The sequence below is a fragment of the Myxine glutinosa genome, chromosome 3, assembly GCF_964187855.1.
Source record: "Myxine glutinosa chromosome 3, kmMyxGlut1.1, whole genome shotgun sequence".
In the NCBI taxonomy this organism is placed as follows: Eukaryota; Metazoa; Chordata; class Myxini; order Myxiniformes; family Myxinidae; genus Myxine; species Myxine glutinosa.
Genome location: NC_136263.1, coordinates 45,116,717 through 45,135,507, shown reverse-complemented (window position 1 = coordinate 45,135,507; position 18,791 = coordinate 45,116,717). Strand labels below are relative to the sequence as shown.

Below are 18,791 nucleotides of genomic sequence, written 5' to 3'. Positions count from 1 at the left end.
ATCATTGAACAGGGCAACATGGAGTAATCATTGAACAGGGCAACAAGGAGTAATCATTGAACAGGGCAACATGGAGTAATCATTGAAGAGGGCAGCATGTAGAATCATTGAACAGGGCAACATGGAGTAATCATTGAACAGGGCAACAAGGAGTAATCATTGAACAGGGCAACATGTAGAATCATTGAACAGGGCAGCATGAAGTAATCATTGAACAGGGCAACATGTAGAATCATTGAACAGGGCAACATGTAGTAATCATTGAACAGGGCAACATGTAGTAATCATTGAACAGGGCAACATGGAGTAATCATTGAACAGGGCAACAAGGAGTAATCATTGAACAGGGCAACATGGAGTAATCATTGAACAGGGCAACAAGGAGTAATCATTGAACAGGGCAACATGTAGAATCATTGAACAGGGCAGCATGAAGTAATCATTGAACAGGGCAACATGTAGAATCATTGAACAGGGCAACATGTAGTAATCATTGAACAGGGCAACATGTAGTAATCATTGAACAGGGCAACATGTAGTAATCATTGAAGAGGGCAACATGTAGTAATCATTGAAGAGGGCAACATGTAGTACTCATTGAACAGTGCAGCATGTAGTACTCATTGAACAGGGCAGCATGTAGCAATCATTGAACAGGGCAACATGGAGTAATCATTGAAGAGGGCAGCATGTAGTAATCATTGAACAGCTCAGCATGTAGTAATCATTGAACAGGGCAACATGGAGTAATCATTGAACAGGGCAACATTGAGTAATCATTGAACAGGGCAACATGGAGTAATCATTGAAGAGGGCAGCATGTAGTAATCATTGAACAGGGCAGCATGTAGTCATCATTGAACAGGGCAGCATGTAGTAATCACTGAACAGGGCAGCATGTAGTAATCACTGAACAGGGCAGCATGTAGTAATCATTGAACAGGGCAGCATGTGGTAATCATTGAAGAGGGCAGCATGTAGTAATCATTGAACAGGGCAGCATGTAGTAATCATTGAACAGGGCAACATGGAGTAGTCATTGAACAGGGCAACATGGAGTAATCATTGAACAGGGCAACATGGAGTAATCATTGAACAGGGCAACATGGAGTAATCATTGAAGAGGGCAACATGGAGTAATCATTGAAGAGGGCAGCATGTAGTAATCATTGAACAGGGCATCATGTAGTTATCATTGAACAGGGCAGCATGTAGTAATCATTGAACAGGGCAGCATGTAGTAATCATTGAACAGGGCAACATGGAGTAATCATTGAAGAGGGCAACATGTAGTAATCATTGAACAGGGCAGCATGTAGAATCATTGAACAGGGCATCATGTAGTAATCATTGAAGAGGGCAACATGTAGTAATCATTGAACAGGGCAACATGTAGTACTCATTGAACAGTGCAGCATGTAGTACTCATTGAACAGGGCAGCATGTAGTGATCATTGAACAGGGCAGCATGTAGTAATCATTGAACAGGGCAGCATGGAGTAATCATTGAACACGGCAACATGGAGTAATCATTGAACAGGGCAACATGGAGTAATCATTGAACAGGGCAACATGGAGTAATCATTGAACAGGGCAACATGTAGTAATCATTGAACAGGGTAACATGTAGTAATCATTGAACAGGGCAACATGGAGTAATCATTGAACAGGGCAACATGTAGAATCATTGAACAGGGCAACATGTAGTAATCATTGAACAGGGCAACATGTAGTACTCATTGAACAGGGCAGCATGTAGTGATCATTGAACAGGGCAGCATGTAGTAATCATTGAACAGGGCAGCATGTAGTAATCATTGAACAGGGCAACATGGAGTAATCATTGAAGAGGGCAGCATGTAGCAATCATTGAACAGGGCAGCGTGTAGTAATCATTGAAGAGGGCAGCATGTAGTAATCATTGAAGAGGGCAGCATGTAGCAATCATTGAACAGGGCAGCATGTAGTGATCATTGAATAGGGCAGCATGGAGTAATCATTGAACAGGTCAGTATGTAGTAATCATTGAATAGGGCAGCATGTAGTAATCATTGAACAGGGCAGCATGGAGTAATCATTGAACACGGCAACATGGAGTAATCATTGAACAGGGCAACATGGAGTAATCATTGAACAGGGCAACATGGAGTAATCATTGAACAGGGCAACATGTAGTAATCATTGAACAGGGCAACATGTAGAATCATTGAACAGGGCAACATGTAGTAATCATTGAACAGGGCAACATGTAGTAATCATTGAACAGGGCAACATGGAGTAATCATTGAAGAGGGCACATCTAGTAATCATTGAACAGGGCAGCATGTAGAATCATTGAACAGGGCATCATGTAGTACTCATTGAACAGTGCAGCATGTAGTACTCATTGAACAGGGCAGCATGTAGTGATCATTGAACAGGGCAGCATGTAGTAATCATTGAACAGGGCAGCATGTAGTAATCATTGAACAGGGCAGCATGTAGTGATCATTGAACAGGGCAGCATGTAGTGATCATTGAACAGGGCAGCATGGAGTAATCATTGAACAGGGCAGCATGTAGTGATCATTGAATAGGGCAGCATGGAGTAATCATTGAACAGGTCAGTATGTAGTAATCATTGAATAGGGCAGCATGTAGTAATCATTGAACAGGGCAGCATGGAGTAATCATTGAACACGGCAACATGGAGTAATCATTGAACAGGGCAACATGGAGTAATCATTGAACAGGGCAACATGGAGTAATCATTGAACAGGGCAACATGTAGTAATCATTGAACAGGGTAACATGTAGTAATCATTGAACAGGGCAACATGGAGTAATCATTGAACAGGGCAACATGTAGAATCATTGAACAGGGCAACATGTAGTAATCATTGAACAGGGCAACATGTAGTAATCATTGAACAGGGCATCATGGAGTAATCATTGAAGAGGGCAACATGTAGTACTCATTGAACAGTGCAGCATGTAGTACTCATTGAACAGGGCAGCATGTAGTGATCATTGAACAGGGCAGCATGTAGTAATCATTGAACAGGGCAACATGGAGTAATCATTGAAGAGGGCAGCATGTAGCAATCATTGAACAGGGCAGCGTGTAGTAATCATTGAAGAGGGCAGCATGTAGTAATCATTGAAGAGGGCAGCATGTAGCAATCATTGAACAGGGCAGCGTGTAGTAATCATTGAAGAGGGCAGCGTGTAGTAATCATTGAAGAGGGCAGCATGTAGCAATCATTGAACAGGGCAGCGTGTAGTAATCATTGAAGAGGGCAGCGTGTAGTAATCATTGAAAAGGGCAGCATGTAGCAATCATTGAACAGGGCAGCATGTAGTAATCATTGAAGAGGGCAGCATGTAGTCATCATTGAACTGAGCAGCATGTAGTAATCATTGAACAGGGCAGCATGTAGTAATCATTGAACAGGGCAGCGTGTAGTAATCATTGAACAGGGCAGCGTGTAGTAATCATTGAACAGGGCAGCATGCAGTAATCATTGAACAGGGCAGCATGTAGTAATCATTGAACAGGGCAGCATGTAGTAATCATTGAACAGGGCAGCATGTAGTAATCATTGAACAGGGCAGCATGTAGTAATCATTGAACAGGGCAGCATGTAGTAATCATTGAACAGGGCAGCATGTAGTAATCATTGAACAGGGCAGCATGTAGTAATCATTGAAGAGGGCAGCATGTAGTAATCATTGAACTGAGCAGCATGTAGTAATCATTGAACAGGGCAGCATGTAGTAATCATTGAACAGGGCAGCATGTAGTAATCATTGAACAGGGCAGCATGTAGTAATCATTGAACAGGGCAGCATGTAGTAATCATTGAACAGGGCAGCATGTAGTAATCATTGAACAGGGCAGCGTGTAGTAATCATTGAACAGGGCAGCGTGTAGTAATCATTGAACAGAGGAGCATGTAGTAATCATTGAACAGGGCAGCATGTAGCAATCATTGAACAGGGCAACATGGAGTAATCATTGAAGAGGGCAGCATGTAGTAATCATTGAACAGCTCAGCATGTAGTAATCATTGACGAGGGCAGCATGTAGTAATCATTGAAGAGGGCAGCATGTAGTAATCATTGAAGAGGGCAGCATGTAGTAATCATTGACGAGGGCAGCATGTAGTAATCATTGAAGAGGCAGCAGCATGTAGTAATCATTGAAGAGGGCAGCATGTAGTAATCATTGACGAGGGCAGCATGTAGTAATCATTGAAGAGGGCAGCATGTAGTAATCATTGACGAGGGCAGCATGTAGTAATCATTGACGAGGGCAGCATGTAGTAATCATTGACGAGGGCAGCATGTAGTAATCATTGACGAGGGCAGCATGTAGTAATCATTGAACAGGGCAGCATGTAGTAATCATTGACGAGGGCAGCATGTAGTAATCATTGACGAGGGCAGCATGTAGTAATCATTGACGAGGGCAGCATGTAGTAATCATTGAAGAGGGCAGCATGTAGTAATCATTGACGAGGGCAGCATGTAGTAATCATTGACGAGGGCAGCATGTAGTAATCATTGACGAGGGCAGCATGTAGTAATCATTGACGAGGGCAACATGTAGTAATCATTGAAGAGGGCAGCATGTAGTAATCATTGAAGAGGGCAGCATGTAGTAATCATTGACGAGGGCAACATGTAGTAATCATTGAAGAGGGCAGCATGTAGTAATCATTGAAGAGGGCAGCATGTAGTAATCATTGACGAGGGCAGCATGTAGTAATCATTGACGAGGGCAGCATGTAGTAATCATTGAAGAGGGCAACATGTAGTAATCATTGACGAGGGCAGCATGTAGTAATCATTGAAGAGGGCAGCATGTAGTAATCATTGAAGAGGGCAGCATGTAGTAATCATTGACGAGGGCAGCATGTAGTAATCATTGAAGAGGCAGCAGCATGTAGTAATCATTGAAGAGGGCAGCATGTAGTAATCATTGACGAGGGCAGCATGTAGTAATCATTGAAGAGGGCAGCATGTAGTAATCATTGAACAGGGCAACATGTCGTAATCATTGAAAAGGGCAGCATGTAGTAATCATTGAAGAGGGCAGCATGTAGTAATCATTGACGAGGGCAGCATGTAGTAATCATTGAACAGGGCAGCATGTAGTAATCATTGACGAGGGCAGCATGTAGTAATCATTGAACAGGGCAACATGTCGTAATCATTGAAAAGGGCAGCATGTATTAATCATTGACGAGGGCAGCATGTAGTAATCATTGAACTGAGCAGCATGTAGTAATCATTGAACAGGGCAGCGTGTAGTAATCATTGAAAAGGGCAGCATGTAGTAATCATTGAAAAGGGCAGCATGTAGTAATCATTGAAAAGGGCAGCATGTAGTAATCATTGACGAGGGCAGCATGTAGTAATCATTGAAAAGGGCAGCATGTAGTAATCATTGAAAAGGGCAGCATGTAGTAATCATTGACGAGGGCAGCATGTAGTAATCATTGAACAGGGCAACATGTCGTAATCATTGAAAAGGGCAGCATGTAGTAATCATTGACGAGGGCAGCATGTAGTAATCATTGAACAGGGCAACATGTCGTAATCATTGAAAAGGGCAGCATGTATTAATCATTGACGAGGGCAGCATGTAGTAATCATTGAACTGAGCAGCATGTAGTAATCATTGAACAGGGCAGCGTGTAGTAATCATTGAAAAGGGCAGCATGTAGTAATCATTGAAAAGGGCAGCATGTAGTAATCATTGAAAAGGGCAGCATGTAGTAATCATTGACGAGGGCAGCATGTAGTAATCATTGAAAAGGGCAGCATGTAGTAATCATTGAAAAGGGCAGCATGTAGTAATCATTGACGAGGGCAGCATGTAGTAATCATTGAACAGGGCAACATGGAGTAATCATTGAACAGGGCAACATGTAGTAATCATTGAACAGGGTAACATGTAGTAATCATTGAACAGGGCAACATGGAGTAATCATTGAACAGGGCAACATGTAGAATCATTGAACAGGGCAACATGTAGTAATCATTGAACAGGGCAACATGTAGTACTCATTGAACAGGGCAGCATGTAGTGATCATTGAACAGGGCAGCATGTAGTAATCATTGAAGAGGGCAGCATGTAGTAATCATTGAACAGGGCAGCATGGAGTAATCATTGAACAGGGCAGCATGTAGTGATCATTGAACAGGGCAGCATGTAGTGATCATTGAACAGGGCAGCATGGAGTAATCATTGAACAGGGCAGCATGTAGTGATCATTGAATAGGGCAGCATGGAGTAATCATTGAACAGGTCAGTATGTAGTAATCATTGAATAGGGCAGCATGTAGTAATCATTGAACAGGGCAGCATGGAGTAATCATTGAACACGGCAACATGGAGTAATCATTGAACAGGGCAACATGGAGTAATCATTGAACAGGGCAACATGGAGTAATCATTGAACAGGGCAACATGTAGTAATCATTGAACAGGGTAACATGTAGTAATCATTGAACAGGGCAACATGGAGTAATCATTGAACAGGGCAACATGTAGAATCATTGAACAGGGCAACATGTAGTAATCATTGAACAGGGCAACATGTAGTAATCATTGAACAGGGCAACATGGAGTAATCATTGAAGAGGGCACATCTAGTAATCATTGAACAGGGCAGCATGTAGAATCATTGAACAGGGCATCATGTAGTACTCATTGAACAGTGCAGCATGTAGTACTCATTGAACAGGGCAGCATGTAGTGATCATTGAACAGGGCAGCATGTAGTAATCATTGAACAGGGCAACATGGAGTAATCATTGAAGAGGGCAGCATGTAGCAATCATTGAACAGGGCAGCGTGTAGTAATCATTGAAGAGGGCAGCATGTAGTAATCATTGAAGAGGGCAGCATGTAGCAATCATTGAACAGGGCAGCGTGTAGTAATCATTGAAGAGGGCAGCGTGTAGTAATCATTGAAGAGGGCAGCATGTAGCAATCATTGAACAGGGCAGCGTGTAGTAATCATTGAAGAGGGCAGCGTGTAGTAATCATTGAAAAGGGCAGCATGTAGCAATCATTGAACAGGGCAGCATGTAGTAATCATTGAAGAGGGCAGCATGTAGTCATCATTGAACTGAGCAGCATGTAGTAATCATTGAACAGGGCAGCATGTAGTAATCATTGAACAGGGCAGCGTGTAGTAATCATTGAACAGGGCAGCGTGTAGTAATCATTGAACAGGGCAGCATGCAGTAATCATTGAACAGGGCAGCATGTAGTAATCATTGAACAGGGCAGCATGTAGTAATCATTGAACAGGGCAGCATGTAGTAATCATTGAACAGGGCAGCATGTAGTAATCATTGAACAGGGCAGCATGTAGTAATCATTGAACAGGGCAGCATGTAGTAATCATTGAACAGGGCAGCATGTAGTAATCATTGAAGAGGGCAGCATGTAGTAATCATTGAACTGAGCAGCATGTAGTAATCATTGAACAGGGCAGCATGTAGTAATCATTGAACAGGGCAGCATGTAGTAATCATTGAACAGGGCAGCATGTAGTAATCATTGAACAGGGCAGCATGTAGTAATCATTGAACAGGGCAGCATGTAGTAATCATTGAACAGGGCAGCATGTAGTAATCATTGAACAGGGCAGCGTGTAGTAATCATTGAACAGGGCAGCGTGTAGTAATCATTGAACAGAGGAGCATGTAGTAATCATTGAACAGGGCAGCATGTAGCAATCATTGAACAGGGCAACATGGAGTAATCATTGAAGAGGGCAGCATGTAGTAATCATTGAACAGCTCAGCATGTAGTAATCATTGACGAGGGCAGCATGTAGTAATCATTGAAGAGGGCAGCATGTAGTAATCATTGAAGAGGGCAGCATGTAGTAATCATTGACGAGGGCAGCATGTAGTAATCATTGAAGAGGCAGCAGCATGTAGTAATCATTGAAGAGGGCAGCATGTAGTAATCATTGACGAGGGCAGCATGTAGTAATCATTGAAGAGGGCAGCATGTAGTAATCATTGACGAGGGCAGCATGTAGTAATCATTGACGAGGGCAGCATGTAGTAATCATTGACGAGGGCAGCATGTAGTAATCATTGACGAGGGCAGCATGTAGTAATCATTGAACAGGGCAGCATGTAGTAATCATTGACGAGGGCAGCATGTAGTAATCATTGACGAGGGCAGCATGTAGTAATCATTGACGAGGGCAGCATGTAGTAATCATTGAAGAGGGCAGCATGTAGTAATCATTGACGAGGGCAGCATGTAGTAATCATTGACGAGGGCAGCATGTAGTAATCATTGACGAGGGCAGCATGTAGTAATCATTGACGAGGGCAACATGTAGTAATCATTGAAGAGGGCAGCATGTAGTAATCATTGAAGAGGGCAGCATGTAGTAATCATTGACGAGGGCAACATGTAGTAATCATTGAAGAGGGCAGCATGTAGTAATCATTGAAGAGGGCAGCATGTAGTAATCATTGACGAGGGCAGCATGTAGTAATCATTGACGAGGGCAGCATGTAGTAATCATTGAAGAGGGCAACATGTAGTAATCATTGACGAGGGCAGCATGTAGTAATCATTGAAGAGGGCAGCATGTAGCAATCATTGAAGAGGGCAGCATGTAGTAATCATTGACGAGGGCAGCATGTAGTAATCATTGAAGAGGCAGCAGCATGTAGTAATCATTGAAGAGGGCAGCATGTAGTAATCATTGACGAGGGCAGCATGTAGTAATCATTGAAGAGGGCAGCATGTAGTAATCATTGAACAGGGCAACATGTCGTAATCATTGAAAAGGGCAGCATGTAGTAATCATTGAAGAGGGCAGCATGTAGTAATCATTGACGAGGGCAGCATGTAGTAATCATTGAACAGGGCAGCATGTAGTAATCATTGACGAGGGCAGCATGTAGTAATCATTGAACAGGGCAACATGTCGTAATCATTGAAAAGGGCAGCATGTATTAATCATTGACGAGGGCAGCATGTAGTAATCATTGAACTGAGCAGCATGTAGTAATCATTGAACAGGGCAGCGTGTAGTAATCATTGAAAAGGGCAGCATGTAGTAATCATTGAAAAGGGCAGCATGTAGTAATCATTGAAAAGGGCAGCATGTAGTAATCATTGACGAGGGCAGCATGTAGTAATCATTGAAAAGGGCAGCATGTAGTAATCATTGAAAAGGGCAGCATGTAGTAATCATTGACGAGGGCAGCATGTAGTAATCATTGAACAGGGCAACATGTCGTAATCATTGAACTGAGCAGCATGTATTAATCATTGAACAGGGCAGCGTGTAGTAATCATTGAATAGGGCAGCATGTAGTAATCATTGAACAGGGCAGCATGTAGTAATCATTGAATAGGGCAGCATGTAGTAATCATTGACGAGGGCAGCATGTAGTAATCATTGAACTGAGCAGCATGTAGTAATCATTGAACAGGGCAGCGTGTAGTAATCATTGAATAGGGCAGCGTGTAGTAATCATTGAAGAGGGCAGCATGTAGTAATCATTGAAGAGGGCAGCGTGTAGTAATCATTGAAGAGGGCAGCATGTAGTAATCATTGACGAGGGCAGCATGTAGTAATCATTGAACAGGGCAGCGTGTAGTAATCATTGAACAGGGCAGCGTGTAGTAATCATTGAATAGGGCAGCATGTAGTAATCATTGAACAGGGCAGCGTGTAGTAATCATTGAATAGGGCAGCGTGTAGTAATCATTGAAGAGGGCAGCATGTAGTAATCATTGAACAGGGCAACATGTCGTAATCATTGAAAAGGGCAGCATGTAGTAATCATTGAACAGGGCAGCATGTATTAATCATTGAACAGGGCAGCATGTAGTAATCATTGAACAGGGCAGCGTGTAGTAATCATTGAATAGGGCAGCGTGTAGTAATCATTGAAGAGGGCAGCATGTAGTAATCATTGAACAGGGCAACATGTCGTAATCATTGAAAAGGGCAGCATGTAGTAATCATTGAATAGGGCAGCATGTAGTAATCATTGAAAAGGGCAGCATGTAGTAATCATTGAAAAGGGCAGCGTGTAGTAATCATTGAACAGGGCAACATGTCGTAATCATTGAATAGGGCAGCGTGTAGTAATCATTGAACAGGGCAGCATGTAGTGATCATTGAAAAGGGCAGCATGTAGTAATCATTGAATAGGGCAGCGTGTAGTAATCATTGAATAGGGCAGCGTGTAGTAATCATTGAATAGGGCAGCGTGTAGTAATCATTGAAAAGGGCAGCATGTAGTAATCATTGAACAGGGCAGCGTGTAGTAATCATTGAATAGGGCAGCATGTATTAATCATTGAACAGGGCAGCGTGTAGTAATCATTGAATAGGGCAGCATGTAGTAATCATTGAACAGGGCAGCGTGTAGTAATCATTGAACAGGGCAGCGTGTAGTAATCATTGAATAGGGCAGCATGTATTAATCATTGAACAGGGCAGCGTGTAGTAATCATTGAATAGGGCAGCATGTAGTAATCATTGAACAGGGCAGCATGTAGTAATCATTGAACAGGGCAGCGTGTAGTAATCATTGAATAGGGCAGCGTGTAGTAATCATTGAACAGGGCAACATGTCGTAATCATTGAACAGGGCAGCGTGTAGTAATCATTGAACAGGGCAGCGTGTAGTAATCATTGAAGAGGGCAGCATGTAGTAATCATTGAACAGGGCAACATGTCGTAATCATTGAAAAGGGCAGCATGTAGTAATCATTGAACAGGGCAGCGTGTAGTAATCATTGAATAGGGCAGCATGTAGTAATCATTGAACAGGGCAGCATGTAGTAATCATTGAACAGGGTAGCATGTAGTAATCATTGAACAGGGCAGCGTGTAGTAATCATTGAATAGGGCAGTGTGTAGTAATCATTGAATAGGGCAGCATGTAGTAATCATTGAATAGGGCAGCATGTAGTAATCATTGAATAGGGCAGCATGTAGTAATCATTGAACAGGGCAGCGTGTAGTAATCATTGAATAGGGCAGTGTGTAGTAATCATTGAATAGGGCAGCATGTAGTAATCATTGAATAGGGCAGCATGTAGTAATCATTGAACAGGGCAGCATGTAGTAATCATTGAATAGGGCAGCATGTATTAATCATTGAACAGGGCAGCGTGTAGTAATCATTGAATAGGGCAGCATGTAGTAATCATTGAACAGGGCAGCATGTAGTAATCATTGAACAGGGCAGCGTGTAGTAATCATTGAATAGGGCAGCGTGTAGTAATCATTGAAGAGGGCAGCATGTAGTAATCATTGAACAGGGCAACATGTCGTAATCATTGAAAAGGGCAGCATGTAGTAATCATTGAATAGGGCAGCATGTAGTAATCATTGACGAGGGCAGCATGTAGTAATCATTGAACAGGGCAGCATGTAGTAATCATTGAAAAGGGTAGCATGTAGTAATCATTGAAAAGGGCAGCATGTAGTAATCATTGACGAGGGCAGCATGTAGTAATCATTGAACAGGGTAACATGTCGTAATCATTGAAAAGGGCAGCATGTAGTAATCATTGAATAGGGCAGCATGTAGTAATCATTGACGAGGGCAGCATGTAGTAATCATTGAACTGAGCAGCGTGTAGTAATCATTGAAAAGGGCAGCATGTAGTAATCATTGAAAAGGGCAGCATGTAGTAATCATTGAAAAGGGCAGCATGTAGTAATCATTGAAAAGGGCAGCATGTAGTAATCATTGACGAGGGCAGCATGTAGTAATCATTGAACAGGGCAGCGTGTAGTAATCATTGAATAGGGCAGCATGTAGTAATCATTGAACAGGGCAGCGTGTAGTAATCATTGAACAAGGCAGCATGTAGTAATCATTGAACAGGGAAACATGTAGTAATCATTGAATAGGGCAGCATGTAGTAATCATTGACGAGGGCAGCATGTAGTAATCATTGACGAGGGCAGCATGTAGTAATCATTGAACAGGGCAGCATGTAGTAATCATTGAAAAGGGCAGCATGTAGTAATCATTGACGAGGGCAGCGTGTAGTAATCATTGAATAGGGCAGCGTGTAGTAATCATTGACGAGGGCAGCGTGTAGTAATCATTGAATAGGGCAGCGTGTAGTGATCATTGAACAGGGCAGCATGTAGTAATCATTGAACAGGGAAACATGTAGTAATCATTGAATAGGGCAGCATGTAGTAATCATTGACGAGGGCAGCATGTAGTAATCATTGACGAGGGCAGCATGTAGTAATCATTGAACAGGGCAGCATGTAGTAATCATTGAAAAGGGCAGCATGTAGTAATCATTGACGAGGGCAGCGTGTAGTAATCATTGAATAGGGCAGCGTGTAGTGATCATTGAACAGGGAAGCATGTAGTAATCATTGAACAGGGCAGCGTGTAGTAATCATTGAATAGGGCAGTGTGTAGTAATCATTGAAGAGGGCAGCATGTAGTAATCATTGAAGAGGGCAGCATGTAGTAATCATTGAACAGGGCAGCGTGTAGTAATCATTGAACAAGGCAGCATGTAGTAATCATTGAACAGGGCAGCGTGTAGTAATCATTGAACAGGGCAGCGTGTAGTAATCATTGAATAGGGCAGCGTGTAGTAATCATTGAAGAGGGCAGCATGTAGTAATCATTGACGAGGGCAGCATGTAGTAATCATTGAACAGGGCAGCATGTAGTAATCATTGAAAAGGGTAGCATGTAGTAATCATTGAAAAGGGCAGCATGTAGTAATCATTGACGAGGGCAGCATGTAGTAATCATTGAACAGGGTAACATGTCGTAATCATTGAAAAGGGCAGCATGTAGTAATCATTGAATAGGGCAGCATGTAGTAATCATTGACGAGGGCAGCATGTAGTAATCATTGAACTGAGCAGCATGTAGTAATCATTGAACAGGGCAGCGTGTAGTAATCATTGAATAGGGCAGCATGTAGTAATCATTGAACAGGGCAGCATGTAGTAATCATTGAATAGGGCAGCGTGTAGTAATCATTGAACAAGGCAGCATGTAGTAATCATTGAACAGGGAAACATGTAGTAATCATTGAATAGGGCAGCATGTAGTAATCATTGACGAGGGCAGCATGTAGTAATCATTGAACAGGGCAGCATGTAGTAATCATTGAAAAGGGCAGCATGTAGTAATCATTGACGAGGGCAGCGTGTAGTAATCATTGAATAGGGCAGCGTGTAGTAATCATTGACGAGGGCAGCGTGTAGTAATCATTGAATAGGGCAGCGTGTAGTGATCATTGAACAGGGCAGCATGTAGTAATCATTGAACTGAGCAGCATGTAGTAATCATTGAACAGGGCAGCGTGTAGTAATCATTGAATAGGGCAGCGTGTAGTAATCATTGAACAGGGCAGCATGTAGTAATCATTGAACAGGGAAACATGTAGTAATCATTGAACTGAGCAGCATGTAGTAATCATTGAACAGGGCAGCATGTAGTAATCATTGAACAGGGCAGCATGTAGTAATCATTGAACAGGGCAGCGTGTAGTAATCATTGAACAGGGCAGCGTGTAGTAATCATTGAACAGGGCAGCGTGTAGTAATCATTGAACAGGGCAGCATGTAGTAATCATTGAACAGGGCAGCGTGTAGTAATCATTGAACAGGGCAGCGTGTAGTAATCATTGTACAGGGCAGCATGTAGTAATCATTGAACAGGGCAGCATGTAGTAATCATTGAACAGGGCAGCATGTAGTAATCATTGAACAGGGCAGCGTGTAGTAATCATTGAACAGGGCAGCATGTAGTGATCATTGAACAGGGCAGCGTGTAGTAATCATTGAACAGGGCAGCGTGTAGTAATCATTGAACAGGGCAGCGTGTAGTAATCATTGAACAGGGCAGCGTGTAGTAATCATTGAACAGGGCAGCGTGTAGTAATCATTGAACAGGGCAGCGTGTAGTAATCATTGAACAGGGCAGCATGTAGTAATCACAGGGCAGTGATTAGGCAGTGATTAGGCAGTCACAGTCACAGTCACAGTCACAGTCACAGTCACAGTCACAGGAACAGGGCAGTCACAGTTCCTCTCTCGGGGATTAAATAATTATTATAAACTATTGTATTTGTTTGTTGTTGTTTGTAAAGTTGTGAGGATTTTTATTCAATCACTGGTTTGTTTCTAAAGAATGAGGGAATGTTCGTTGTCATTCTCCATCCAGTGAATGAATGATGATTCCTTCCCACAGAGGTTTTTGCTCGAGCTCTGAATGAACTCTCAGGGAAGGACTCGCCGGTACCGGATGAGAACCTGAGACTCATTACCGGGACTGTGACGATCCTGATGAATTACACAGACTACGGCCTCAAGTTCGGTAAGATCACCTCCTCGCACTGTTCGTGTCTCACAAACCGCTAATAACACTGTGAAACTTACTGTGAACTACACTAAACTATACAACGTGTAAACTATTGTTAATAATGTATTGTAAAGTTAAAGCGTTATTAAAGTTTAAACATTAACGTTGTGTGTGTAAATGGTACCATGGTCATGGAAACAACGATCATTCATTTACACCTTTACCGTGTTTTAGTTTGAAAGGATTTTTATCGAATAATAATAATAATAATAATAATGATAATAATAACAACAGCTGATCATAAATGAAATGTTAATAATCAAATTGAATTCCTCGTGTTATTACAATTCAGATCTCATTGCTGAGTTCGTCATTACCGGGAAATGAACACGTTTCATGAAGTGATAAACAATGGGAGGTTGTGATGAGTTCCCACAGGTGGTGGTGTTGTGGGTTGGTGGTGGTTATGTTGTGGGTTGGTGGTGGTGTTGTGGGTTGGTGGTGGTTATGTTGTGCTGTGGTGTTTGTGTAGTGTTTTGTTGTGGGTGGTTTGTTTGTGTTGTTCTTTGGGGTTGTTGTATTGAGTGGGTTGTGTGTTGTTCATCACTCTCTCTCACTCCTCTTCTTCTTCACCAGGTACCGCACATCATTGTGACACGCCCTCATGCGTCCAAAGTCACAACATGTCCCTTTTTTTGAAAACATTTCGGTGATGCAGATTTGAACTTTGAAATGATAAAGAAAAGAACAAGTCGCACAGAATGAACACGCAGCACTTGTCTCATGACGTGCAACCTTCACACATGAACTCCAATCAATGTTTCGTTTAATTATCATTATGTTGGAGAACATTTCCCACAATCCCTCGTAATTTCCTCCAAAGAGGGAACCTGTGTCGTGCCTCAGCTCCGATGTGATTATGGAGCCAATGCGACAATTCAGCATCTCACTGTGAACAGCAATCTTGATGCAACTAAATTCAGGGAACCGGAAAAAGGTTTGAGGTGTCGATGGTTTATTATTGAGAATATTCTATCGGAAATATCCGGGGAAGAGAATTCGAGACTTTGTTCTTTATTCGATGAAACCAGGTGCAGTGTGATGCAGGTTTATTACACTGAGACACAAAGTTAAATCGTCGTGTTGCCGCAACTTGAAGGACTCGGCGTCCACATTGTGCCCACACCGCCTGCTCAATGAAACACGTGACTTCGGCTCACCTTCTCGGATGTTTTTCCGGTAAACTTATTCTCAATTTCCTCCATGTTCACTTCCATGTCATAGTGGACATGTTGGAGAGCGAACCCGTTCATGCGGTCTTCACCCACAGTTGTCTTCAACAGTCGTGTCTCGCTGTTTGCTCTTTCATCCTCACAAGATGTCACACCGATTGAGCACACAATCTTGAGCATCTTCTGCATGTTATCGTAGTCAGCACCTCTGCTCATTGCTCCAGGTGCGGATTTCACCCAATCTTGAGCATCTTGTGCATGTTATCGTAGCCAGCACCTCTGCTCATTGCTCCAGGTGCGGATTTCACACAATCTTGAACATCTTGTGCATGTTATCGTAGCCAGCACCTCTGCTCATTGCTCCAGGTGCGGATTTCACCCAATCTTGAGCATCTTGTGTATGTTATCGTAGCCAGCACCTCTGCTCATTGCTCCAGGTGCGGATTTCACCCAATCTTGAGCATCTTGTGTATGTTATCGTAGCCAGCACCTCTGCTCATTGCTCCAGGTGCGGATTTCACCCAATCTTGAGCATCTTGTGCATGTTATCGTAGCCAGCACCTCTGCTCATTGCTCCAGGTGCGGATTTCACCCAATCATGAGCATCTTGTGTATGTTATCGTAGCCAGCACCTCTACTCATTGCTCCAGGTGCGGATTTCACCCAATCTTGAGCATCTTGTGTATGTTATCGTAGCCAGCACCTCTGCTCATTGCTCCAGGTGCGGATTTCACCCAATCTTGAGCATCTTGTGCATGTTATCGTAGCCAGCACCTCTGCTCATTGCTCCAGGTGCGGATTTCACCCAATCTTGAGCATCTTGTGCATGTTATCGTAGCCAGCACCTCTACTCATTGCTCCAGGTGCGGATTTCACCCAATCTTGAGCATCTTGTGTATGTTAGCATAGCCAGCACCTCTACTCATTGCTCCAGGTGCGGATTTCACACAATCTTGAGCATCTTGTGCATGTTATCGTAGCCAGCACCTCTACTCATTGCTCCAGGTGCGGATTTCACACAATCTTGAGCATCTTGTGCATGTTATCGTAGCCAGCACCTCTGCTCATTGCTCCAGATGCGGATTTCACACAATCTTGAGCATCTTGTGTATGTTATCGTAGCCAGCACCTCTGCTCATTGCTCCAGGTGCGGATTTCACCCAATCTTGAGCATCTTGTGCATGTTATCATAGCCAGCACCTCTACTCATTGCTCCAGGTGCGGATTTCACACAATCTTGAGCATCTTGTGCATGTTATCGTAGCCAGCACCTCTGCTCATTACTGCAGGTGCGGATTTCACACAATCTTGAGCATCTTGTGCATGTTATCGTAGCCAACACCTCTGCTCATTGCTCCAGGTGCGGATTTCACCCAATCTTGAGCATCTTGTGCATGTTATCGTAGCCAGCACCTCTGCTCATTGCTCCAGGTGCGGATTTCACCCAATCTTGAGCATCTTGTGTATGTTATCGTAGCCAGCACCTCTGCTCATTGCTCCAGCTGCGGATTTCACCCAATCTTGAGCATCTTGTGCATGTTATCGTAGCCAGCGCCTCTGCTCATTGCTCCAGGTGCGGATTTCACACAATCTTGAACATCTTGTGCATGTTATCGCAGCCAGCACCTCTGCTCATTGCTCCAGATGCGGATTTCACACAATCTTGAGCATCTTGTGTATGTTATCATAGCCAGCACCTCTGGGCATTGCTCCAGGTGCGGATTTCACACAATCTTGAGCATCTTGTGCATGTTATCGTAGCCAGCACCTCTGCTCATTGCTCCAGATGCGGATTTCAGCTAATCTGGCGCTCGGGTGCTCCTCCACCTCACAACCCACATCCCAACCTTCGCCTGAACTTCAGCTTTTACTTCCAGATCCTTTTTGTATGTTTCGTAGAAATCTTTTATGCCGTCCTTCCAAATATTGACCGAGGGTGCCGCATCTGCTAGAAATGATGGAACAACAATGAGAGCCTTCACGGCTATGCTGGTTGGACCTTCAAAGCGGTCGTGCAGTTGTGCAAGAAGATGATGCAGGAATGGTGTGGCCAAAGCTTTTTTGTAGTAGTCTGATGGTGAATCGGCCACAATATTCACCCTCAACGTTTGCCGACTACAGTTTCGTGTCATGGAAGCTTGTACATCCACCTTGGCTGCCAGATTTTCTGCTTGAGTGAACCATTCGTTGAATGTGTCATTGATCTCATTTCGGGCAGCACTAACCGTATTTATGACCGTTCTGACCATACTGTTGGCACTGATAACATCTTGATAACGGGCTTGCAAATTATGGCTCAGAATCTTGGTGTAGACATGACAATTGTGCAGTACCACCATGCCGATGATGAATTTGAACTGAGTTCTTGCAGCGTGTAATGGCCCTGCTTGTTTGCACGTGTCACCATTGGAGGTGACATCTGATAATATGTCTGCTAGAGATTCCTCAATGGCTTCGTAGTTGTCCATGAACTTAGCGATGGCATCATGTCGTTGGACAAACCTAGTGGTGCACGTATCTACGAGTTTATTGTTGTTGCCATATAGTTTTAGCGTCCATTGCACAAGATTAGAGTTTCGTTTTGGTGAATACTTACAGAAGATTATCACCTCCTCTGACACATCCATGACGTTTTTGATGAAGACATTTTCCATTGACTTTCCCAAGACAAGATTCAAACAATGGCTGTTGCAGTGAACATACTGGGCTAGCTTGTCTTCCTTTGTGATGATAGCAGCTGCTCCTTTCTTGGGTCCCGACATGTTTGATGCTCCATATGTTTGGCCTCCACACAAACTCAATTCCAACCCCCAGCTTGATATGGCACTCTTTATGCTGTTAGCAATTGCTTCTCCGCTGGTGCTTCCACGAACATCAATGAATCCCATGAAAACTTCACGGATTCTGTCCTTATCGTCCACAAAACGGATGGTGATGGCGAGCTGTTCGTTGTTTGAGACGTCCCCTTTCTCATCAGCTGGTGGCGTGTAAATACCAGCATCATGGAGTTGGTTTCCGAGCTTATCAATAATGTGCGTTTATAGAACATCAATGATATCATTCTGGATGGTTTTGGATACATATTGTGCATTTTTGAGTCCACTGCTGAAGTGGTTCCAGAGTACAGAATCACCAGAATCCACTCGATATTTCACCAGCACATCAAAGTTACCTGCATTTCCTCCAAGCTGTCCTGCACTGACATCATC

At 43.1% G+C, this 18,791-nt stretch overlaps 1 protein-coding gene across 1 annotated transcript in view; it reads left to right on the top strand.

The window, feature by feature from the left end:
* Positions 1-18,791, top strand: part of LOC137423622 (uncharacterized) — a 207,820-nt gene that overhangs the window by 51,627 nt on the left and 137,402 nt on the right. The window contains exon 4 of the mRNA XM_078773960.1: positions 14,240-14,365. Within this exon, the coding sequence (XP_078630086.1) occupies positions 14,240-14,365 (126 nt within the window). The remainder of the gene's footprint in view (positions 1-14,239; positions 14,366-18,791) is intronic.